This window comes from Phasianus colchicus, chromosome 1 (assembly GCF_987193195.1).
Source record: "Phasianus colchicus chromosome 1, bPhaCol1.hap1.1, whole genome shotgun sequence".
NCBI classification, from domain to species: Eukaryota; Metazoa; Chordata; class Aves; order Galliformes; family Phasianidae; genus Phasianus; species Phasianus colchicus.
Genome location: NC_143436.1, coordinates 100555686 through 100582268, shown reverse-complemented (window position 1 = coordinate 100582268; position 26583 = coordinate 100555686). Strand labels below are relative to the sequence as shown.

Below are 26583 nucleotides of genomic sequence, written 5' to 3'. Positions count from 1 at the left end.
GATAGTCCTTGCACTTCTCTTAAATATTAAAACCATCTTAACCATTAAAACCAAGAAAACACAGAAGATTGACCACTGTTCCAAACTACATGATTCCATTCTTCCTTTGGAAGATGAGAAAAAGAGAAGAGCTTGGTGGTACATGAAAAGTGTTTTTTCTTTTTTGTTGTTCGCCCACCATACGCTGAATTCAAAACAATAATTTCATCTATAAAGAAGATTTTGGAAAATATGAAGTTTGGTTTGCTTGACAAAAGGCATATTTCCTATTAGTGACAAATAAATGGTCTCACGTTACTCTCTAGACTCAATTTAAAAAAAAAAAAATTACTATAATTGTCTTGCAACCACTTCTAAGACATTTTTCTTTACTTCAAGTTCTTTGGAATCAAATATTCAAATAGCCTTATTCTCTCCTTATCACAGCTTTGTATAGAGGAGGAAATTAAGTACTGCATGAATACTAAACTCCCTAGTGTGAAATTAACCTGGCAGGCACCACTTCATGCCCTAATAAGTTGAAATAGAAGGCGTATAGTTCAGGATGTTTATGAATTACATACACAATCCTCCCTTCATTTATGATCCTAAGGGACACTGCTAACAATCCAATTTGCTTTTCTTCTTTTCTTTTTAAAAGCCCTGCTATTGGCACAAGGGAAGCCAAGCAATGAGGCAAACAAACTCCCACTCTCTCCCCGTCCCCCGCCCGCTCGTTTGTTTACTCCATGCATTTCACAGCACTGTACAAAGGCAAGACTTGTTTCCCTTATAAAGTCTGGTAAAAAGCAAAGAAAAAAAAACAAGAATAAAAAACAGGAGAAATTTTAAAAAGAATATTTGGGCTAAGTATTACAACTGACAGGAGCAACTCAAGGGCAGCAAACAGCAGACGATCTGCTTTCATAGTAGTTACCGATAAGGTGGTTAATAGTTGTAATATAAAATACGACACAAAGTTACAACAAATTCCAGTCTTCTACAATACATACAACACTTGGAAAAGCTCAGAAAGAAGACTGAAGGATAATTCAGTTGTTCACAGAGAGTGGGAAAAGGCAGAAGAGACAGTTTACTAACAAACAATCTCTTAGCAGCTCAAAATATTGGCTGTTAATTTATGAGCACAGCTGTGCCATTTAAACTTAGACATCTGCAGTTTATATCCAAATTCCACGACTCTGGTGCAAAGCTGCATTTCGAGACTCCGTGCCCAAGGACATTGGCAATTCAAAACTCAGAACCAGGCCCAGAGATGCTCCTTCATCATCATCGAGATATTACTTAAATATCTAAATGTATACTGATATTTGTAAAGACCAAAAGATTAGGCACTTCACTCCAGAATTTCTGGCTGGTAGTTAATTGAACTCTAAATGATGGAAATTAAGAGGAAAATTAACAGTTATCCTGGATGCCTTACAGGGAGATGCCCTGGGCCATCCATGGAACAATACTCATACAGGTCATTCTGCTCTTTTTCATTACAAATGACAGTGCAGACAATTAATATCTAGGAATAACAATCACACCCTTTCCTTGTTCATCAGAGGATTTCTTTTTGCTTCTTTATTCACATAAGTTTAAGAAATGTAATCGTATCTGTATTTAAAGAGTCAATATTACACTCTAATTAGTGCATCTGTAGTAGAATCTGAACCAAAGTCAACAGAGCCAGACACAGCTACTGGGGCTGAGATCCACTTCAAGCCTTTTAGCTCCTAGTTGCCTATGTCCACTCCTGTTGGCCATTCTTGCCCTAGGAGTTCCAAATGTACAGGACAGGTTCCACAGTTGATCTATAGCTCAAATCCTGCAGTTTAGTTAATAAGAACCCTACATATGCCCACAGTGTACATGTACTGCTGCACACATTACATTGTACATATGTACACATACAAATACATATACACACACACAATACATATACACACACACACCCCAACAGCATTTGACTAAGCTCTAAGAAGGCTTCAGGACTTGCTCTATACCACCAGATTCCACTGGCGTTAAGCGCTGCAGAGTAACCCAAATCTTGGGTAGGGTGAAGGAGATGATGGCCAACAAAGGCCCACTGATGCCCAGATCCCCAGCTGCTCATAGCCCTGCAGCCCTCTGCCCCATCACGTCATGCAGCAGCCAGCTCCCCAGGGTTTTCATGCATGAGCTTTTCCCAGCCTTCCCCCTTCCTCTGCATCTCTGAGATACGTGCTATGTATCTCAGGGCTCTCAGCTCTTGGAAGATTTAAACTAACAGGAAATTCTTCCATTTTTCTGGACAAATGCCAAATTTGTACATTAGGAATGCATGCCCTTATTTCCAGTTCTTTCCTTTTTCAGCCATCCCTCTCTTCTTGTCAGGAAACACCCAATTAAGATTATCTGGTTTATGACCCCAAACAATAGCACATTCAGTAGCTGTGCCAGTGAAGCAGAAAAGGATCTGCACTATTATCTGCTTAGGAAAATACTATGCTGAAATTAGTTCCACAACAGTACTGTAAACTCTGACAATTTCTCAATGCTTATTTGGATAAGGTAAATCTCAAAAAAAACTAATTTTGAATTACACTGCAATTGAATTTTAAAAATAGCCGATTTTTGAGCTGTTTATTTTCTCATCTCCACAATTTCTAAAGAAGTAATATAAGCTTTGGCTTTATTCATGGCAACACTGAAATACTCGTACTTGCTACACCAGCACTTTAAAACTTAAAACAATAAAGCATGCCATGCCAGTTTCCAACAGAGAAGTGAAATGTTTTGAAATAAATGAGATGGTCCAACCATTACTAGCAGAAAATGGGGCCTACTACCTCACTGCACAGGTCATTTGAAGAACAGAACACAACAAAAATGAACTACCTGCACCCTTTCCTTCCCAAGGGACAATGGGACAGACGCGTACACAAAAAAAATGAAATAAAAGTCTCAGACAAATGCTGAGAACAGCATCTTGATTCATTTCCTCCACACAAAATCTGCTCACTTTCCTTTCTGAACCAACACTGATCTGAAAGAGCTATTTGAAGGAAGAAAGCTCGAAAGACACTGCACATTAACCATCCTCCAAATAAGCTACTGGCCAAGTTCTACAGGCAAATAAAAAGTAGTCCCTCCCATAAAGATACTCCATTTCAACACTAGCATAACACACAGCCCGCTCGGAAGGCATTGCTGCATGTGCCCCGCTCCTACCATCTCCTGCTCTGCAAACACAGAACATACATAAATATATAAATTCTGAAGTGTGCATGTATACACACATATACATAAGAATGCAATATTTTGCTAATGCAAAGGCCAAGTTAAATCTCTGCACTGGCATTGTCCTGTTCATCCTTACAGCACCTTCCTAAAGCACAGAGTAATTAGGGTCCCCTGCCTGCTATCTACTAACTGCATTTCTTTCTTTTCAATCACGAAAAGAGAAACCTCTGACATTACATCACATCCATCAAGAAAATGGGTAAAAATATCATTTTATTTTTATACACACACAAAATGCACCCCAGCTTTGGGCTTGGAAGAAAAAAAATCACCTGCAGAGAGAAAAGTGTGCACAGAGGCTGGAAGTTTTCAGCTGTGACTGCTCTGCCAAGGCTGCCAATTACAGCAGCAGTTGCTGCAAAGCAGGCAGTGAGCTGCCTGAGTCTGGGCTGAAAGCAAACGTACTTCAAGTAAGCAGAAGGACACAACAGCACCTTTCAACCGACTGCAGCCTGGATCAAACAGAAGTTTAACAGGGGAAAATGCTTGAGTGCATTACTTCTGTACATTCAGTCCTCCATGAAAAGTTCAAGGCAGGATCCCATTTAGTCATAGTGTTATATAGCCTATATTCATCATAAGGCTACACTCAAGAATACTCACTGCATTTCTATAATTTCCACGAACTATCACAAAACTGCACTACTTCAATTGAAAACGTGGAGTGACTTTGCAATGAATTTCAGGATTTGACTTGAAGGACACAACTTTGACTCGACTCTACACAACAGGGAGCATGCACCCACATAAATAGTCACTATTCTGAGCCTCAGCATCCCCACTTATCGCAGGGGAGGTTGGACTAGATGGCCTCCAGATGTTCCTTACAACTCCAAGGATTCTATGATTCTACGACTCCATTTACTCTCTTCCAAATATAACATTCACATTTATTTATTTATTTAAACCTTTTAAATAAGATTTTAAACTGACACTTGAGAAGTTTAGTTTGCATATTTTTACTGACATTAAATGTAAGGCAAACTCAGCCCACATAGTTATACACATTTACAAAACAGCAAAGTTAAATGTGAGTCAAATTATCACCTAGATAGCAACCATCCTTGCAACAAGCAGAAAACCCTGTCAGCTCACAGCTGGTGACTTCTCAGGCTGTTCCATCTCTGAGCAGGCCAAGTGGTTTCACACCCTCACATTCACGTGGACAGAATAGGAAAGGAAGGAAACCCCAAAATCTGGTTTCTCATACAGCAGTTGAGAAAGAAAAGAAGTGAGAAGTATCTCCTTCTCATATGGTCTTTTCAGGAAAATGGTTAGGTGGCTGAGAATTGGAGTAATAATGGAGAAGAATTACTAAGTATATACATACTGTAACACAGCACACAGAAAGCAACACATTGTTTTAAACATGGTCAGAGGATTTTCTATCATTTCCTATCACACTGCAGAAGCACTAAAACTCAGCTCTATATTCCAACTCCATTGCCCTACAGTTTTACTACTTGGATTCTTTCCAACGTAACCCATTCTATGATTCTATGATCATAATTTCAGCTCAGCGCAACAGAGTTTCCCAGCAAAACAGCATCAAACTCGGGTTTTACTGCTTGTCCTTCTGCTGTTATCATACTAATATCAACTCTAAAAATCTCTTTATTCCCCTCCAAATCTGTTGGATTACTAGAGTTATCGGTGCTGGGTCTTTCAAAGCACAAAGACATATCATCAGCAAACTATGTAAAATTTAGAGGGAACCCAACTGCAGACAACTGCTGTGCAAATGCCCATCCTGACAGAAAGCTTAAGTTTCAGTTCATGTCCTCATCACACATCCACATGCTTGGACCCAGCATCAAGTACATACTGCCAACAGTATATACAAGCCGCAGAAAATTGAAACCAAAGGGCTCAATGACCACTGACATTATATACATGGAAAGAAATAAGGGGCTAGAAGATGACAGGTATAATTATATATACCTGAAGAGCTACCTGTATAAATTCCAATTATTATTATTACAATGACCTCTGGTCATTTTCTATAGTAAAAGTGTTTTTTCTATTCTTTTTTCCTCTTCCATATATATACACACACCCCATCATGGCTAAATGTTAACTTTCATAGTACCAGCCCATGCAACATCATTGAGATACAGGCTCTCTCCTCACAGGAGAAACTACAGTCTAGAATATCATAATTTCACTGCATCAATCATTACAAATGTCCTTTTGAATGTCTAAAAAAAAAAAAATCATAACAATTTGTCATTCTGAGGTCTAAGACAATGTTGCACATTTTTAGCTTCCTGTTCTGAAATGTTTTTCTTTGCATCCCAACCCCAGTTTAACAACTCATGCCAAACATTGGTTATTTTAGTTCATGTTTGAGAGACTTTACAGCCCTATCATCACCCATTTATTATCCATCTGTCACGAAAAGGCAAAGACCTACCTCTCAACTCACAGCAGCAGGTCAGGGTTTTGTTTAAATCATTTTTTTCCCCAGACAACCATCACAATTTCACACCCTGCTCTGCACAGTACAAAAGAGATCTCACTTAAAGAACACCAGGTGAGTTCTTTGTTCTTATCTGCCATTACAGTAATAACACCAACTGCTCTAGCAAAAACCAGATTAAGTATGGAAGCCTCGAGTTTGCTCAAGCCAGCAGGATCCCAGTCTGCAATACCTGCAAATAATAAGGTCTATAGGTACTATCAGACCACAAGCCGTTTCTGAAGAGGCAGCTGTGCTTTCCAGGCTGTGGCCCCTGTCAGCACCAGTCCATGCATGCGTGGCCAGGTGCCACCCTCTCCTTCCTGTCAGCCAGAGTTGCCATTGCCTGAACCTCCAGCAGCCTGCCACAGGCTCTTGCTACACTAGCAGAAAATTGTTCTTTGTTTTCAATTCATTTCCTGCTGACTTTGTGAGAGCCAGAGCTGGTGCAAGGGAGTGGACAAGACCAAGGCTGCAACTATTTAGGCTGGATCAAACTGCTGTTGAACAGCAGTCTTGTGAAACTGAATTGTTTCTCTGCCTTCTTTTTAATCCCATTTTTAACTGAGAGAAACTGAGGGGAAAAAAATCTCTCGTAATCTTTGCCCTACTTCAGCACTACTGCAGAAACCTTACTCCAACAGAAGATGAATGTAAAATTAATACAGCAGCACAGCACTTGCAGTGATCTAATGCTCCTGTTATAGCCATACAGTGCGCTGCACACCAGGCAAATTCTAAGCCCATTCCAGGACATACTGCAGCTGCATGCTGTCCAGTATTCCAGACCAGAATGCTCACTCTGACTGCAGCTGTTAATGACCAACATCAAAGAGCACACTGCACATAAGCTCCATGCGATCAGAAAGGATTTCATAGCCTCAGCTGTCTTTCTAAATAGAACAGCATGAGAATCCTAAATAAAAGTTAAATTGCACTTTCTAAGACCAGTCTTTATAACAAACAGTCCATGGTATCTAATAGCAGGAAAGCAATTTCACGCCACAACATAATTTGAGAAGGAAGAAAAAAAAAAAAAGACAGAAAGCCTTTCATTAAGAGATTTTCCATTCAGTATGATTTTAAAAAAAAATAAATAAAAAAGCTGCTAACCTGACTGCCTAAAGAAGAGGGCCCTGCATCCCCAGCACTCCTGCCCTCCTGGAGCTCTGGCAGAAGGGCAGCAGCAGCAGCAGCTGGCCTTGCCCCACTGGCAGCACACAGAGGAGGCCGAGCGCTGACTCAAGATGTTCCCAGAACATGGCTGCCCAGGCTGTGGCCTTGGCTGGCCTCTTCCCACATTCATGACTTCTCACCTGAGCTGCGTTATCAGAGTTCATCAGAAAGGAGAGTTGCCATAACTCACAACAATCAGTAAAATGATTTAATAGATTATCCAGTCCCTACAAAGCATTTTCAAAGATACCCTGAAAAAAACAATGTATCTTGTTAGCTTGAGGGAGGTGGGAAGGACAAGGAAATTCTACAGTAGAGCAAGACTCCAGACAGCATCAAGTCACCCACAATCTGTGGCAGCACCTGAGCTGCCACTGGCACAGCTGTCCAGAGAAGCTGTGGTGCCCCATCCCTGGAGGGGCTCAAGGCCAGGTTGGACGGGACCCCGGGCAGCTGAGCTGGTGGGGGACAGCTCTGCCCAAGTAAGGAGTTGGGGCTGGGGCTTTAAGACCCCTTCCAACCCAAATAATTCAATCACAGAATCACAGAATCACAGAATGACCTGGGTTGGAGGGGACCTCAAGGATCATGTAGTTCCAACCCCCCTGCCTAGCAGGGCCACCAAACATACACCTTTACTAGATCAGGTTGCCCAGAGCCTCATCCAACCTGGTCTTGAACACCTCCAAGGACGGGGCATCCACAACATCCCTGGGCAGCCTGTTCCAGGACCTAACCACCCTCCTAGTAAAAAACTTCCCCCTAACATCCAACCTAAATCTTCCCTCTTTTAACTTAAAACCATTTCCCCGTGTCCTGCTATTATCAGCCCTTATGAAGAGTTTACTCCCCTCCTGGGAGTAAGTTCCCTTCAGATATTGAAAGGCTGCAATGAGGTCGCCCCGCAACCTTCTCTTCTCCAGGCTGAACAAACCCAACTCCCTCAGCCTGTCCTCATAGGGGAGGTGCTCCAGCCCCCTGATCATCTTCGTGGCCCTCCTCTGGACCCTTTCCAAAATCTCCATGTCTTTTTTGTACTGAGGGCTCCACACCTGAACACAGTACTCCAGATGGGGCCTCACAAGAGCAGAGTAGAGAGGGACAATCACCTCCCTATCCCTGCTGACCACCCCTCTCCTGATGGAGCCCAGGATCCCATTTGCTTTCCGGGCTGCCAGAGCGCACTGCTGGCTCATGTTAAGTTTCTCATCTATCAATTCAATGATTCTTTGCAAATTAAAGCTGCACTGCCTTCCTACCAACAACACGATGTCAACGTGCTCCCCATCAAACAGCAGAAATACTGAACTCCAATAGCAAAATTTTCAATCATTTTCCACTCAGAAACAAAAGAGCCTTCAGCATGTTTGCTGGAAGTAGCTGGTGGCTGCAAAATCCTTCCCTGCTCTGCAAGTAACACAGAAGTGTTTGTACAGCACATACACACTCTCAGCTAGCATTAGAAAGTAGGTGGCACAGTTTCCAGCCTCCTTCTTTACAACACCTCTAGAAAAAGCTCCAAGGGAACATGCCAAGGCAACAGAATATGGAACCGATGACAAACAGGGACCTCTGTCCATCTTTAACATCATGAAGCCCAGAGATTATTCAGCAGACCAACAGACAAGTACCTAACACAGCAGCCCAGTCAGCTTCAGCTGAGGGGTGATTATGGTTCACACAGGGCTGTCACAAGACATGTTCTGTGCCTTTCAATATGACTCCCGTAAGACACATGCAAGACTAGAGTGAACTTTTAAAGCCTCCCACTACGATGGGAGATATTTTTCAATTTCCAAACAAATAAAGGAACATTGTGGTAAAGAAAAAGCTTAATTCTAGCATCCCACATAAAATAAAAAAGTAACAGCTGTAAACTTAGGTGCCTGAATCAAACAAGCTTGCAGATGATTACATCAAATAATGAGAAGACTCTCAAGTAAGGAGAGAAAACACTAGTGGCCAAGACTCTAAATGAAAAAAGCACACCCCTCTAATGAATCACAAATCATGTAAGAGAAAAAAGTGGAATTTGAAGAAAAGAAGCTGAAAAATATGAAAGCATCTGTCCAAGTGAGAAAGCGTACCAAGAGGGGAAATGCTACTCTGCAAGCACTCCAAAAGCTATCGGCATTATCATATTTACAAATGGTTTCTCAGTCATAACATGAGATTTCTAGAACACAGGGAAACACAGTATTCAGTTGTTCAGCCAGGCTGTTTGCTCCTATGCACTTTGGAAAATGTTTATTTGGAAAAAAAAGAAAAAAAAAGGTTCATTGCCAAAAGCTGCATTCCCAGAAGACATTTTATTTTGAAGCCGCTTTCACATGAATAAAATGAAACTGAACACAAAAGGAAAAAGGAGTCTATTCTCACCATCTCCTCCTCTTCTGCAAAGAATGACAAATGCTACCCTTTCCCTGCTGTTCACTTTAAAGCACACGGACTGCACACACCTGAATGTACGTGAATACCATGTTCAGCTTCCACATAACACTTTGATCACAGTTAAATACAACTTTTCAAAATGAACTCCTAAAAGCAGTTTCACTGAAACTCAGACAAAGTTTTAGAATTGAGACAGGTACCTCACTTCTCTTGAGGTTGTACAGCTGTGAGAAGAACATCTATCACAGAAACCTCGTGCCTAGCACTCACTATTCATCAAAAGGAGTAAGTAATATTAAGCATAGCCACACAATTCACTGTTCAAAACTTTCAGGCTTCAGTCCCTAATGATGAGTAAACATCCTGTTTAAATCAAAAGGAACCATGTGGATTATGGGGTACAACACAAGCAAAATTACGACAACTTAATTGGTAGGAAGAAGCCACAGAGACATATAATGCTACTATATGGCATGCATTAATTTCCATAAATTCCGCCCAGACAGAGTCAAGAGATACAGGACAACTAAACAACGATGTAACAAGCTCTTATTAGAAAATCTTCTAATAAATGCACCAAATATATTTTTCTGTCTACATGAGCTTGTATGCACATGCTTTTGCTACATGACTAAGAAGGTTTCAGTCAAAGATGTCATAAGTGCCATCTACGTTTACTTGAAAACTGAACAAGATAAAACTGATTTTCTTTGTAAGAAACAGTTTAAAATGTTGCGTAGTATACACTTTTTTCAGCAAGAATCTACCAATTAAAATTATTCAGAATTCTACAATAAACAAAAGCATCAAATTAAAGCTGCAAGCTTCAGAATTTAAAAAATTGCATATGGCTATTTCTGCTACATTAAGAAAAAAATATTACACAACAATATATATTATAATTATATATATTATAATTATATTATCCAATATAATATTATACTATAAAGTATTATTATATATTAAATGATTATAATAATAATGCACAAATTGACGTCAGGTATTGTTTCCAGCGTTAACCCACTTGCACCTCAGCCTTCAAATTATTCCATATCACATATATGTCTTTACTTATGAGAGCTCTGTTACAACTGTAAAAACTCAGTGTTGCAGTCTCTCACAACGGTCCCAGCAAGAGACAACACCTGGTTTCAAGAAAACACTCGTGCTGATGGCTTTCAGCAGGCTCTTGAATTTCAATGAGGCGTGTATATTGCTCTGAAAGTACAGCTTCCTATTTATTTTCATGGGAACTACAACATGAGATGCAAAGAGCACAGTAACACTATTTGACAGAACTAAATCTCAGCCACATGAGAATATTTTTCAATACAGTCACCACCATTAGCCAATTTGTGCAGATGAGCTGACTTGAGACACTCATCATTTTGTGGTGTGTGAACACTGCATGCGGCTGTCCAGAACATGGCTTGACTTTCACGTTACTGCCACCACTGCTAAAACACACCACCAACCACCTCACTGCGCTCACATCCACTAGTTGGTTTCCATCAACATTCATCAAGTGTTGATGAATGCCAGTGGGTGCCATTTTTTCTGCATGGAGGAATTTGATGACACACCTTTGTTTCATACATATTTCCATATCAGATACCATTCTGCCAGGCTGCTCCTCTGCTGCCATCTGTCACACAGCAGCAAAATATTGGTGAGAAGGTTCATCCTCTACTGTCATACCACTAACATCTGCTTCTGACACTGTGGGCCAACATAATAAAATACGAGGCATTACTTTCAGAGCAGCACCTATTCTTTTGGTAGTCTCAAAAGAGTAACAGCTATGAAAACTAGTTGGGAAAAAAAAACCAAACCACACCTTCTTAAACTGCAAGATTCCAAGCCTACCTTGATTAAAATGTTACAATGTTTGAAATTAACAATGTTCCTAAATACACTGAAATCAAATCCACCGTTTCAGAGACAGGAACTCACTAGGATTGCTAGACAACTGAAATTACTGCAATGACATTTTATGCCAATCTGTCTTTTACACTTCCTTAGAATCAAATTCTACCTTCATAGCACTACATAGAAATTTTACTATTGACTTAAAACGTGCTGAACTTTGAAGTCTAAAACCACAGGCATCACCACATTCATCAAGACAATAACCACACTGTCATTTATGAGAAGATACAGCCCCACAGCTCTCACCAGAAAGCAGTGTGAGCACCTCAGTTACTCTCAATGCACACAGAGTGCATTTATTCATTTCTAAAAATTGGGATAGCAAGAGCAGAAAGGCAAGACAGACAGCATTATATTTTAAAAGCTGCATAAAACTTCTCTGCTGATGGCCTGTAGAGACCTTTGTTCATCTATTGCAAGTTTCGATGTCCTAAAGGAACTAAAGCCCACAGTACCATGAGAACATGGAAATCTTAATGCTGTAAAACTGCAACATTTTAGGCAGTGGTTGCACTCAACCACGGTCCAAACAAAGGCTGCTTTCTACAATCTTAACCTTAAGATGTATTAGCCAAATGCAGCTTCTGACAACATTTGTTACATTTGAAGACATTAAAAAACTGCTATCATAGAATCACCAAGGTTAGAAAAGACCTTCAAGATCATCCAGTTCAACCATCTACCTACCACCACCATTTCCACACTAAACCATGTCCCTCAGCACAACATCTAAATGTTCCTCGAACACATCCAGGGTCGGTGACTCCACCCCTCCCTGGGCAGCCCATCCCAGCACATGACCACTCTTTCAGAGAATAAATTTTTCCTAACATCCAATGTGAAGCTCCCCTGGCACAACGTGAGGCCATCCCCGCTCATCCTATCACTAGTTACGCGAGATAAAAGGCCAACTTCTGCTTTGCCACAGCCTCCTTTCAGGTAGCTGTAAAGAGCAATAAGGTCTCTCCTGAGCCTCCTCTTCTTCAGACTGAACAATCCCAGTTCCCTCAGCCACTCTCCTCGTAAGATTCATACTCTTCAGAAAACCTTGTTGCCAAGTTAAGAGTTTAAGTGTTCACAAAAAAAAAAAAAAATTAAAAAATTTTAAAAATTTTAAAAATTAAGAAATGCCATTTGTCAAGTGGTCACTGGTAAAAATATTTCCTTTTGCTTGACACAAAGCCTGAGTTTGCCCCCCTTTGCAAGGCATGTTTCCACTATTCCACTCAGCAATAGGCTGTTGTACTTCAGTCTCAGCTTCAAGTTATTTCTCACTGTGTCTTCTTGTATTTTTAAATAATCCCCCCTTTTTTTTTTTTTTTTTTTTGTATAATAGAAAAGATAGAGTATATCAGACAAGCTCCAACTTCACTCTTTGTTTACATACAGCTTAGTACTGTGATTCAGGTTAGCAGCTTTCCACTATCAGTTACCATTGCTTTATCAACCAGAAGTTTACGAGTGTCATAAGGACAGCCTCAGCTACCGCCCTACCTACTTACTGTGCACACAGTTCTCAAGCAGAAGTTGTGAGCAAGTTGCATTAATTTAATCATGCTCAGCGAAATTAACATGCACTCCAATCAAATAGTTTCCACTTCTGGGTGGGGAGCTGACAAAGTGCAATCACCACCTAATGGAAGACGCCTTTATTTCCTAGCAGGAATTAAAAACTGAAGTCTATACCAAATTCATAAAGCCGTCTGTTGTCACAGCAGCCTCTCGTGGTGCTCCATGGTGGCCACTGCTTTGCTCACCCTAGGGACAGAGAGCAGCCCCTGGGGAGAAGCTGAACGCCCACAAACTGCGAGTGTCTGACTGCTGACTCCAGAATGTTACATCGGCAGTTCAGACACTGGGTTCTGGTAGGGAAGTTTAGCAGGTCCACCAAAAAAAAAAAACAAACCTGAAAGGAAAGGAATGAAAAAACACAGACATCGTTCTGACTTGATGCAACCTTTGCCATACTGCACAATTGCACCAAACAGGAGAACAAGAAAGTGAAAGCACTCAAGACACTTTCGTTTCCAGAAAAGCAAAGCTGCTCTCACAAAGGTCTTTCCAACTCAGTATGGGAGAAGGACAGACTTTTCTGTTTCAGCCCACATCCCAACAAGACAGACACTGTCCCACCACTCTGAATTTTGAGATCTCTGAGCCATAGTAAGTGAACCACAAGATGTCAACAAGAAAAACTGTATTTCAAAAAAAAGTTACCTTTAAAAGGAATATCTTCCTATGTGAAAACATGCAAGGGAAGATATTGCCCTGAAGGTTCTGGTTTACTTTTTTCTGCAAAGGAACACCAGGAATGTCATGTGCAATTCTTGGCTGTTGCCAGGCTCTGGGAGCTGCAGATCAGTTCCTCACCACAGAAAGCAAAGAACAGCAAAACAGAGGAACCCACAAGCACCCAGCAGGCACCTGGAAAATCCCATCACTGACACCACTGGGCTGACCTTCAGAGCTCCACCATGAGCCATGCTCATCCCGGGCTCCCCTGTGAGCTCAACCAAGATTTGGATCTGTCCTACGAGGGCAGCCCTAAGCCGGGTCAGGGTGTCAGGGAGGTTCCACACTCACACCATACCCCAGGACCATGAGGCTGAACTAATCCCAACCCAGAGGTAGCATATAAACAGGAGGGGGAATGACTTCTTACATGGGTTAATAGTGATAGGACAAGAGGGAATGGTTTTAAACTGAAACAGGAGAGATTTACGTTAGACATTAGGAAGTTTTTTACACAGAGGGTGGTGACGCACTGGAACAGCTGGAACAGGTTGCCCAAGTAGGTTTTGGATGCCCCGTCCCTGGAGGCATTCAAGGCCAGGCTGGATATGGCTCTGGGCAGCCTGGTCTGCTGGTTGGCGACCTTGCACATAGCAGGGGGGTTGGAACTAGATGACCCTTGAGGTCCTTTTCAACCCATACCATTCTGTGATCCTCTAAATAACTGAAGTTATGGGGTGAGATCCCCAATTCCGTAACTGGGGGGAATCTCACCCGATATGGATCCCAAATGGATTAACCAAATAGATGGACTGGCAAAGCTTAGGTACAATCTTCAGACAGAAATAAAAGAAGATTTAGACAAGAACTGAAGTTTTAAAAAATGATATTCCCTCCCCTGCTTGTGATCAGAACGCAAGTCTGACCTGCTCATTACATTACATCCTCAGTTAGAGAGGCCCACAAACACTGACAATTTCACAAGATTAGAGACTGTACTTCCTCCCTTCACAAACCTTTTCAAGACGTAAGAGAACAAAAAAAGCAACAGTTCTATTATCCTCCCACTTACCTCTACAAAGCACTTTCAGAAATGTGAAATATTTTGCTATTTTAAGATATGAGTAATTTGCTTTTTGACCTTTTCATAGAAGCTGATGGGTTGTGTCATCTTTTACAGTTCCTAGTAGCTGAGGATATGGACTGATCCTAAAGATTGTTTGGGAAGTAGTAAAGATATTTTAAACTACTGCAAAGGGTTAACAGAATTAAAAAAAAAAAAAAAAAAAAAAAGGATAAACCTTAACTTTTAATATTCTGAGGTAGTTTTTTCCTTACAAAGTAGGGACCTACCCTTCTTAAAGATGCTGTTTCAGCCAGATGACAATGACAGTATTATAGCTGTAAACTCCTGCTACCACCACCAAAATTACTATTGAATATTTGTGAAAGATTTTCTAGAACACAGTAGGTTTTAAGCTACCACTAAAGGTTTCAAAAAGGTTCAGATTCATAGCATGTTATGCTAATACAACAGCAACAACGAAAAGAATGGGAATCAAAAAACTACATAGCTACCAAATCAGTGATAATTCTAACAGCTCACAATATGTCAGCAAAACCCACCAGAACATTCATAACATAAGAAGCATTCAACATGCCAACCTGAGGAGACTTTCAAAAACCACTATGTGTCATTACTGGTCTTTGTGCCTAGCTCTAGCTTTCAGAAACACAAACCTGAGTCTGGACAGAAGGTATATCTGCATATGGTATGAAGGTTTCTAATGAACATTTTTCAAATTACAAGATGTGTATATCTAACTTGGTGACTCAACTGCACACTACAAATAATTACTGTAAACTAATGAGTAGCTGGTGACAACACAGGTAGTATACCAGTCTGGTTATTCTCCTTTCTCTGGCCAAAAGAGGTCATAAAACTTTCTGTGTCAGCCAAAGCAGGTCTAACTCCCCACAATGAAGCCCACTACAATCAGCTGGCCTGCCATATAGCCCACAAAGAGGTTTCCTGCACATGAGGCGATATGTCATAAGGCCCCATTACGTGGCCCAGGGAACTCTTATCAGGTGAAGGAGAACACTTGCAAGAGAGGCTCTGGTCACATGAGGAGACGTGGGTCCATGGGGTAAATGGCAGATCAGGCAGCCCTGAGCTCAGCTGATCATAACACTGAGATTACGAAGGCTGTATGGCTGCTGGGAAGGTCACCATCTAACAAGGTGAAAAACAGCACAACTCTCAAATACTTTCTGTGTGTACCAAATGCTGAGGGGACATTCTCCAAGATCCCCTCCTGCCATTCAGAACTGAATAAACATCACTGTCACTGTTGTTGGAGACACACAACTGCATCATCTTCTGTACGGACAACTGCCTGGCATTAAGAAGTTAGCAACTATTGCTTTCAGCAAAGAAAAGCTGTCCCTGCCATAGCACTACACTCTTCCAATAAGGACATCAAATACATAGGTCAAGCAGAGCAGAAATACATAAACTAGCTAATAGTTTTCTCAGTAACCTGAAAAATAGTAAAAGAGAAATGAACAGTATTAGACTTTGCTTAATGTCATGTATTGTTTCTAGTGCTAAATATCCTCCAAGGTATGTACTTCTCTAAAAAAAAAATAAAAAAATAAAAAAATTAAAAAAATTAAAAGCTGATACCTCTAACTTTATTCTACTACTCCTGTGATTAGACTACCAATATAGTGCTGAATCACAGGTCTGAAATAGAGTATATTTGTTTCCACTCCCCTGCTTTCTCTTTAAATCCATGCACACACCAACACTCAGCCCTTCTCCAAAAGCAGTAGAACTTGACACACATAGCTCAGACGCCAACTATCGCCCTCTGAAATCCAGTTTCTCCAATCTGTTGTCACAAGATGACCGTCACAGTAATTATGGTTAGGCTGACACACTGCTGAAGCACGTCTGACTTCTCCACATCTTTTTTTTTTCCCCAATCACTAGAAAATTACCTTTAGCCCCACCCCTGCTCTTGTACCCACTGCTCTAAGAGCACAGACCAGAGAAGGGCCTCCACAGCACAAGAGACACTCTGCAGCCATGTTCAAATTCTCTGGGCTTCATGTGGTGAGGACAGCTTACAAACACCCACCACACCACAGGATCACAGAGGAGCTGAGAGTGAAAAGAGTCAAAAGACTGACTATTTGCTCCAGAAGCTATACTGCTACTTTCAATGAGGTGTCAAGATGATCACTCAACATGAAAGAATTTCCTTTGAACTAATCCAAATTCTTCGACTGTACAATAAGCTAAAGACAGCTTCAGTGGGAAGTGGGCTGTTTGTACTTAGGGTATTTATTAATAAAAATGTGCATCTCCCAGTCCTGCTAAAGCTTGACACATACTTCCTGTATGACAGTAAGAAAACATCTGATGAACAATGTTGGGAACCAGAGTTGTGAATAAGGTATGCTGGTGACTCAGACATTTCTTGGAAATGCAATATAACTCTGTTTAGATGTGGTCTCCTCACACTAACAGAAAACAATCACGACAAACTTTGAGGTCTGCAGAACAAACTGTCTTTATTTATGGAGCATGGGATTTCCTTCTTCCCAGGGAAGATGATGAGCTAGTGGTAATCCCTCCAACCATGCCTCAGGCCACTGTACTTCCATAAATTTTCTTTTTAAATGAGAATAAACTGTACAATGTTAAAGCTTGTCACTCAGTTAGCTATTTGTTTGCCTCACTAAATAACAACACGATTTTTGCAGACTATTCTCAAGTTTGTTTCCCCCTCCCCCAGAATGCAACTAAGGATAAAGTAGGTAAAAAGGAATCTCAGCACAATAATCAGATGGTTCAACAGAAATAAAAACTACAAACCTTTACTATGAAAAAAGTTTGAAATTTTATACAGTTCCCATAGATACTGTAGTAATTTGCATTCACAGAGAAATGGCAGCTTTAGAATTCTTGCTGACTTTAATTCTCTGCTCCAGCATACGGCCCCCAATAACCTATATGATTCAACCTCCAGTCGCTTTTTAAGCTTACTACACACAACTGTAAAGGTGGGTTGGAAGGCACCTCTGGAGATCACCTTTGACCAAGCCACTAGTAAAGCATTTCCCTACAGTAGGTTGCACAGGGAAGCATCCAGGCCGGTTCTGAATATCTCCAGAGAGGGAAACTCCCACCCCTCTGGGTAGCCTGTTCCAGTGCTCTGTCACCCTCACAAGAATCCTTGCAACTGTAATCCTCCTGAACTCCTGACCTGGAATCAATAGTTTATCCATAACATTTTCTCTGTAGCACTGCTGACAGACCATCAAGCCCTAGAAGGGCGCAGCAAGGATTACATAACAACGTCCAATACAATAATTAAGGGATATTTAAGTAAAGCATCAACAGTGCATTTTGTGGAAGACCACTTTCTCAGGAAAACTGTCAGATAAACAGCAGCAATGAAGAAGTGTTTAAACACAGAAAGTACAGCACAAGCCCAACCAGCAGAAGCCTGGCATGCAGTCTGCTAGCTCTCCTCAACTGAAATCCGTATCAACAAAGGAAGGAAGGGACAAAAATGTCCATTCAGCCCTCTCCTTCCTATAGAGGCTGCCAAAATATATGCTCCTAGCTGACAGCAGCCCAGAGATACCTGCCTCACCCTCCAAGAGAGCTTCATGAATGTAAGCTGCACCACCTGGACCAATAACACCTTCATCACTGCTTGTGAAGTGTGACCACTGCCATTAAACTTCCATCCTGACTGACACCAATGCAAATCTACCTCCATGATCCCACAAAAGCATCACATGCCATAGAAAAAAAAAAAAAAAATACAGCAAGGGAGAGGAGGCAGGTCTGTCCTGTAAGCAGGGCAGGCACATGGGCAAGCAACAGTTACCTTCAGGGGGGAATAGAGAGCCCCGTGGTTAGATTCCAGGATCCTCTTCCCCTCACCAGTCCCATTTGCTACAAGCGAAGAGCTACACAGGGTGTCCATTTCTGAAGAGATTTTTCAGCAACTCCCGGTCCACGTTAAAAGATATGTAACGCTGCCATTCGCTCAGCCCCATTTCATAACGTGCATTAACACAGCCCCTAAACACAGCACTTTTCTACTTCAGCAAGAGAGCGTCACGGCCATGGATGTGTCACGGCCCCAAAATAGCTGTCACCTTTCGCACACACTGCCCGGCCTCGGCATGCCGCGCACACGAGCATCCTCCGCCCTCACGGAGCGGCGGGCAGGCCCTCCCGCAACCTCGGCACCGCGCCTTTCCCCCTCCGCCCGCGGCCACGAGCGCAACAGGGCCGCACACCCAGCCCCGGGCAGCGGCCGGCCGGCTCAGGGCTCTCCCCGCAGCCGGCGCTGCGGCCAGACCCCGCGGCGCGTGGGGCCGTACCCCGGGGCGTCCGCGGGCCGGACGGAAGCCCGGCTGCCATGAGGACCGCGCTTCCCCGAGCGGGGAAGGCGGCGGCGGCGCGGACGGCCGCGGCCCCGCAGGGAGCGGAGCGGCCCCGCTTAGGCCCGGGCTCGGCCGGGGGGCAGGGGCTCGCGGCGCGCTCCGTGCCGGGCCCGGCGCTGCGGGGCCGAGCAACGCTCTCACCTTGGCCGCGCCGCCGGGCTGCAGCACGTTCTGCTCCACCGTCATGGCCCCGCGCGGCTCCCGGCTGCGCCCCGGGCTCGGCGGGCGGGCGACGGTGGCGGCTGGGCCGGGCCCGGGCTGGGCGAGCGGAGCGGGAGGGAGGAGGAGGCGGCGGCGGCGGACGAGGAGGAGGAGGGGCGGGAGGGGGAGCCCGAGTCACCGCCAGGCGGGCGGGCCGCCGAGGCGGGCGGCCGCCATGGGGCAGCGCCGATCCGCTCAGGCCCCGCCGTCACTCCCAGTGCGGCCGCCGCCACCGCCGCCCAGCGTGCCCGGAGCGCGGCCCCGCCTTCGGCTCTTCCGCCGCGGCTCCCGGCGGCAGCGCCGCCCCGCGCACCTGCCTCGCCGGAGCCCCGCTGCCCCTGCACGGGCCGGCCGCCCCGCGGCTGCCTAGCGGGCGGCACCGCTGGCAGCGCTCGCCTCCATCTTGGCGGCGGAGTCCGCGCACGGCCCCGCGGGACGGGACGGGACGGCCCGGCCCGAGGCGGGGGAGCGGCCCCGTTGCCCGGCCGGGCACGGCGGCGTCTCCGCGCGGGGGCTGCGCTTTCCCCGGTTCGGCGCTGAGGGAGGCGGGAGCTGCCGCAGCCCGGCGAATGCCCGCGCGAGAACGGGCTCCGTGCGGGGCCTGGCGGCAGAGGCACCCACCTGCTCCCGGCGGCTTCTGGGCGGGAGGTGTCCTGACACGGGGCCCGAGGGTGCACCTCGCCTCCCTCATAACGTTTGACCGGCAGGGCTGCGAGGTGGCCGTAGTCAGCACGAGGGGTAATTGGGAACAAATGGGAGATGCTTATGACGATGTGTGTGCGTTCAGATCTGCAAATTATAGCACCTGAGATAAACGGCATTAGAGGGGAAAAAAAAAAAAAAAAAAAAAGATTTACTTATATAAGACCAGTCTGTGGAGTCAAGAAAATGACAAGAATCATAAAATCACTCAGGTTGGAAAAGACCTTAAAGATCATCAAGTCCAACCACAACCTAACCATACTACCCTAACTCTTAACAGCCATCCGCTATATCATGTCCCTGAGCACCACACTGAAATGGTTTTTAAACACAGAATCACAGAATGGCCAGGATTGGAAGGGACCTCAAGGATCATGAATCTCCAACCCTCCTGCCACATGCAGGGCCACCAACTTCCACATTTGATACTAGACCAGGCTGCCCAGGGCCCCATCCAATCTGGCCTTGAACACCTCTAGGGATGGGGCATCCACAACCTCTCTGGGCAGCCAGAGATGGTGACTCAAACTACCTCCCTGGGGAGCCTATCCCAGTGCTTAACAACGCTTTGTGTAAAGAAGTGAGCATCCTTGCACCCAGGAGAAAGTAAGTCATAGGAAGTGCAGGGGGTACCTACTGCCCTCCCCACTCTGCAGGCTGCAGGCCCAGCTGGCTACAGACACAGCTGCTTCCCCCTGCCAGCGAAGTCTGATCTGTAAGAAAATCTTGGGAGAGCAGCTCACCTATGTTCCAAAACCTCTGCAGCTGCGAGCCCAATGCATTGAAATGAGTTGTGTGCTGCTTGTCGGTCACACAGAGCATTTACGACCCAGTAATTCAATTCCTTCCCCCACGTAAGATGAGGTTATCAGGCACTGATGTCTCTGCAAGCTCTTGGTCATTAAGAAAAGCACCAGTTTTTGCACAGCTCATGACAACCTCTAAATATTGCCTTAATTCACTGCAGTTTCTGAGCAGGAGGTGTTGCAATTTGATCAATAGTTCCTTTTCTAAGGCTTGGTGCTCATAGATTGTATCAGTTTTAATGTTTCTGCTTTTTATACTGCAAAATACAAAGCAATTTTTAAAATTAATGCTCCCTAAGAGTTTATTGCGCAAAAGGCGAGAAACAATGAAGATGATATAATGAGATCAAAAACGGCTTACAAATTACTTTTCTGGGAATAAGCAGAAATTATCTCTTCTTATACCAGTGTCTTTGTGTAAGATTGCTAACAGCAGGACTTTGGTTTGTTTTAAGAAAAGTTTCCTGTTGCACCATTGGGCCGAAGTGCTGGATCAGTTCCTGTCCCCTTCCAAAATATAGATTTTCTTCTATTATTTTACAGATTCTTCTACGCTGCTTGTTTGTTGTTGTTGTTATTGTTTGTTTTTATATATGCTGCGCTATTCATAATCAGATAACTTCCATTAAAGGTATTAATTGTTTATACTTTTTGAAAGTGTTTGCTTCAGTGGAGCACTAAAAACAATAATAGAATTTGTTTTACAGTGATTTGTTCAAGTCTGTTTCCTTGGTAGACATAATGGATCCAAAAAGGTGTTGAAAAGAATTTTTATTTTTTACTCAATTTACCTCAAATCAGGATAGGATGACAAAGTATCATCTTCCATTAAACTCCTTCCCTTTTCTCCCCTCTTCCCCTCACCCCTCTTCCACCCTCCCCAAAAAGAAAAAAACAAAATGCAAAAACAAACAAACAAACAAAAACCAGTATCACAAAGCAAAAAAAAATTGATCACTTTTGAGTGATAGGGAAGGGAAGGGAAGGGAAGGGAAGGGAAGGGAAGGGAAGGGAAGGGAAGGGAAGGGAAGGGAAGGGAAGGGAAGGGAAGGGAAGGGAAGGGAAGGGAAGGGAAGGGAAGGGAAGGGAAGGGAAGGGAAGGGAAGGGAAGGGAAGGGACCTGATGAACACACCCCTGAACAGAGATCTACAACTGAAACACAACTGGGCCATAGCCCAGGAATACTGGTGGAATTGAATTTTGTGTTCCATTTGTGGCATAAGTTCTATGTGAGGTACATTTAGCATTAGCATTTGAATTTTGTTGGAAAACTGGTAATTTTGTCAGGGCCACATTTAGAAAGAGCTCTTGACTCAATGATAGTGTTCCTTAGTATATGTAAGGAACTGTTTTTTCAGAAGAAACCGAACAAGAAGGCTGCTTGATTTCTAGGGATCCTCCATTCTTCTTCATTCCTTTTCCGCTTCCAGATCCCGTTGACTGAAACTGACATTCATTTTGTGTATGCAACAGAGAATTCAGCACAATAACTCTAGGTCCACAAGCTGTCACTCCTGCAGGTACTGCATGAAAACCACCATACAGGTGGTTGCTTTTTTAAATTATGTATTTTCATCTATCCTCCTGCACAACAGTACCTGAGAGGTACTGTTTCTGAGACATGCCACCTTAACAAGGAACCCACAGCCTTAACATTCCACTCTCCTCCTGCTAGTCTGCAGCAATCATTTAGCTGTCACATATCCAGAGCTGGAGGTGTTTTACTGCTAGTTGTATTGATGACAGTGCATAGAAAAGAGAGCTTTTGGTCCACAGCAAAATGAAGGCTGTGCGATTATGTTTGCTTATGAGTCTCAAGAGCTGAAATTTATTTCCTTTTTTTTTTATCCCTTCCTCGTTCCTTATAGAGTTGGCTACAAGCTGGGCAATGTACCTTACTGTACCTTTAATATCTTAAATAGCACAGCCTGTAGCTAAATATTACTGTCCTATCTCCACTTAGTTTCTCCTCACCTTTTAACAATGACGCAGGGTAGGGTAGCATTTGACAACCATGTTACATAGCGTCTGAGTGCAGCCCTCACCTCCAGCTGCTCGGTACCTTCAGGAAGGCTGTCCTGTTTGCTCACCCTGGCCACCAACTCCCTAGAGAGCAGATCCACCTGAAGGACAGTTGCAGCTCCACCACCCCACACCGGTTGTTTTTCTGCTAGATCACTTCCCCAAAATGGTTCACTGGCTGGCAGCTGAACAGCTGTGCCAGTCCGAAAGAGCGGGTGACACAGGCTCAGCGATAGCACACGCTGAACTTTGTTTCACCCACTTCTTAAACCAGGCGGTGACTGTGCCTGCCTGCAGACTGCCCACTGCACACACACAGTGTGCTCCTACTCATGATTCTCATGGTCTTCCCATTTTTATGAAAAGAGAAGAAGACCCCAGCCAACCACAAATGCTTTTGCACATTTTGTTGTATAAAAAAATCATGTACAACAAGAAATAGCTCATTATTTCCCATTGGTTTTTGTTTGTTTGTTTGTTTGTTTCCGATCGGTTTGTTTTTGTCTTTAAGTGCATCATTTATTTAGGACTTTAATTATACTGTAGCTACACTAGTTACTTCCTCAGGAAGTACAAGACAGAACTTCTTGGTTTTGTTTTCCCGAATGCGTGACCTGTAATATCAGCCACGAGAAAGCACTGCTATGAAACATTAAATGCTATGAACACACACCATTAACTCTAGAGAAAAGCTTCTATAGATCTGCATTTATAAAGCCCATTTTGGAACTCTTTCACTTATATCTTTTATCCTTGCAGTAAATAGTTCTGACACATGAAACAAAAGCAACACCGCTACAGAAGCTTTTTAAACACAACACCTTTTAAACCAAAATGTTAACAATTACTCAATCACTGGTGAGTGTTCAAATGTTGCTTCTGTGCCTGCAAAATCTCCTGTTGGTTACTCTTTGTGGGAATCAAACCAAAAGATAACTGAAGCTGTAACTCAGGGAAGAGGGCAATCACCATACAAAAGCCCTTTGAAAACAAAAATTAAAACTAAAATGATATGAATGTAAACTTTGTTGCTGTACAAAACAGTACCGTACAAAACAGAGCCTCATATTCCATGATGAACATATTTTAAATGTGAAGGTCCATCATCTTCCAGTTGCTTCTAGACAGCAGCTGTCTATTCATATACCTCCTAAAAGTCAGATACTATATTCAAAATAAGCAAACAACAACAACAACAACACAATAAAATAGCTGTAGCTGAATTCCACAGAATCCACCTCTGGATTCTCAGAGAGCCTGAAAACCTGCTTTGAGTGCCTTCCATTTAACCTTAGCCATCTTCACATTTTATTTACTTTCTTGACCAGTCCTGTGCATTGATCATATATTTCACACAGCTTCCCTTAGAAGCAATAAGGTTTTTTCCAATGTGGCTAAAGGTAATTTAGAGCTCAACAATGAAAACTAGTCTTTCCACTAGGCACTACTCATTATTTATCAAGCAATAGGAAGTTTCAGAACCTCTCCCTAAAAGGCTTCTTTCATTGAAAAGGTAACTTATTTAATGGAAGACATTTCACAGCAGATTATTATCTCAATTGAATTCTAAATTCAGTAACAATAAATAATAATAAATAATATAAATAGTACTAAACCAATGATAATTTAAAAAAAAAAACCTTTCTGAAACTTCAGCTAATGATTCTTTCCAGTGTTGAGTTTGAAAGCATATCTGCTCAAACATTGATAATTTTTAGCATCATGTGAATGTAACATTCAAATATTCAAGGTCTAAACATATTAGATTAGATTATAAAATAATTAAACCAGTTATGCAGAAAGTTATTATTTATTATTATTCGTACTTTTTTTTTTTTTTTTTTTTTAGGGTTTTGGGGGATTTTTTTGTTTTGGTTTGTTTTTTTTACAAAACTTTCAACCAAATAAAATGTCACATTCTTACCTTCTCAGTTACTTCCTTGCTTTCTATTCAAGCAAATACTCATTGAACATAATGACAGCCTCTTGTACCTCCTGGACAAGTTTCCCATGCACACAGTCATATAAATACACACAGTGTTCCTTATTAAATAATGAAAGATAATTGCTTCATTAGCCAATAACCTTATATTTTATGGCCTATGTGGACAAACAAGGTTGCTCTCCATCAGGATCCTTTAACTGACAGCTAAAACCAGAAGGCAAGGCTGGTGAAACCAGTACAAAATTCACATTTTTTGCTCCTGTCATTTTTTTGATGCCAGTTTGTCTTATCACCCATAAACTAGTATTTAAGGGTAGAGAGATGAAAGGATCCAGAATATAGAAGTGCAGTATCTTATTGACATGCATAGATGAAAACCTATCTTCAAGTATTCTGTTCTTAGACTAACCAAAACTCTTCAGGTAGTTGCCTAAGCTCCCTGCCCTAGATACTGAAGAAATTTAGATACTGCAAGTTGGGGTCTACAGCATAGCACAAACACTGACTTGCTAAAATGCTGAAAGAGGCACAAGCCTAATATCCTACCCTACGACATACTGTGAATCTACTTTTGGACAGGTGGGAAGCTGTTCTATGTCCAAATTCATGTTTCACAACTCATACTTAATGATTCATAACCACCTCCAACCACACAACTTCCTTATTGCAGCACGGTCTACAGCCCCCATATCTGGTCACTCTTCTGCAAGCAGGGCTCCAAACCATTGGTGATGTAGGAGGCCACAGCACCCACATCTTTCCACCTCTTTGGAGAAGACTTGAAACACTATGAAATAAAAAAATAAAAAATAAAATTAAAAAAAAAAAAACTAAATATCACTACCAGTTCCTTTGTGGTCTGTATCTTTCAAATAAGCACCCAAGGCTGCTGTGTGTCGTGTTGATTAATTCCTGCTGGCATGCCTAAAGTACACCTATCAGCATCCTCAGGAAAGGTGAACTGGGGAAAATGTCTTCCCATTTAGGAAAGCTGCATTCTGCCCTGGCCAGTTTGGAAGCTCAACATCTCAGAAACTGACCTTCACCAGCACTTAGGAGGCCTTATTGTTAAAATTTAGGGGGGATGCTTGAATATTTTGCTTTTTTTTTTTTTTTTTTTTTCTGTATTTTCAGACAACCCAACTGTCAACAGATAGCTTCATAGAGAATATGGTGATGGAGCAAAAGGTTTGTTGTGGTTTGTGCAAAACGTTCAGCCACCAGAAACACTGACAACAATTGGGACAGTTCTCATAAATGACCTCAGTTATTTTTCCATGGAATTAAACTAAAAGAGATAAAATAGGCCTTTAGAATATATAACATTCTAGGATCTTATAGGATTTTTGTAGCATAAGATTCCCATGCCCTCAGCTTAAAAACTTTTTAAAAATTAATGGTTCTCAGTCTGCATCACACAGATCTTCTCAGAACTACTCACTACCCAGTCTAGATGCAGTCATTACATTTTTTCAAATTGTTTTTGTTTTGTTTTGGCAAGAAATAATATATTCTTTATATTATTTCAATGGCATAAGGTATCTAAATGCATTTACCGACCACCCCAACAGCACCTTTGTAAGGCAGTGGCCATCTGAGAAAATGACAAAACATCCGTTTCCTTTTCTTCTCATGGATTTAACTAACAAGCTTCGTTCAGTTAACTTTTACAGAACAGTGCTGACAGTTACAGATCATTTTCACACCTCTGTTGTATTTGTGTCTTATCAACATTTATAAATATCTAAAGTGCAGGTGGGCATGTGTTTAGTGGATTGGGCCAGGCTCTGTCAATGGTGGTGCCCAGTGGCAGAACAAGGGACAGAACAAGGACACAAACTGGAACACCGAAAGTTCCATCTGAACATAAGGAAAAACTTCATTACTGTGAAGGTGACAGAGCATTGGAACAACCTGTCCAGAGAGGTTGTGGAGTCTCCTTTTCTGGAGATATTTAAAACCTGCCTGGACACTT

At 42.6% G+C, this 26583-nt stretch overlaps 1 protein-coding gene across 3 annotated transcripts in view; it reads right to left on the bottom strand.

The window, feature by feature from the left end:
• USP25 (ubiquitin specific peptidase 25) overlaps nt 1-19347 on the bottom strand; it is a 92006-nt gene extending 72659 nt beyond the window's left edge. For 2 of the 3 annotated variants that reach the window (XM_031612635.2, XM_090121313.1), the window contains exon 1: nt 18367-18819. In XM_031612635.2, coding sequence (XP_031468495.1) covers nt 18367-18465 — 99 coding nt within the window. In that variant the 5' untranslated portion in view covers nt 18466-18819. Of the gene's footprint in view, nt 1-18366; nt 18820-19072 lie in introns of those variants that run through there. The other variant, XM_090121311.1, reaches the window with a different exon arrangement.
• Between the last annotated feature and the right edge of the window lie 7236 nt (nt 19348-26583).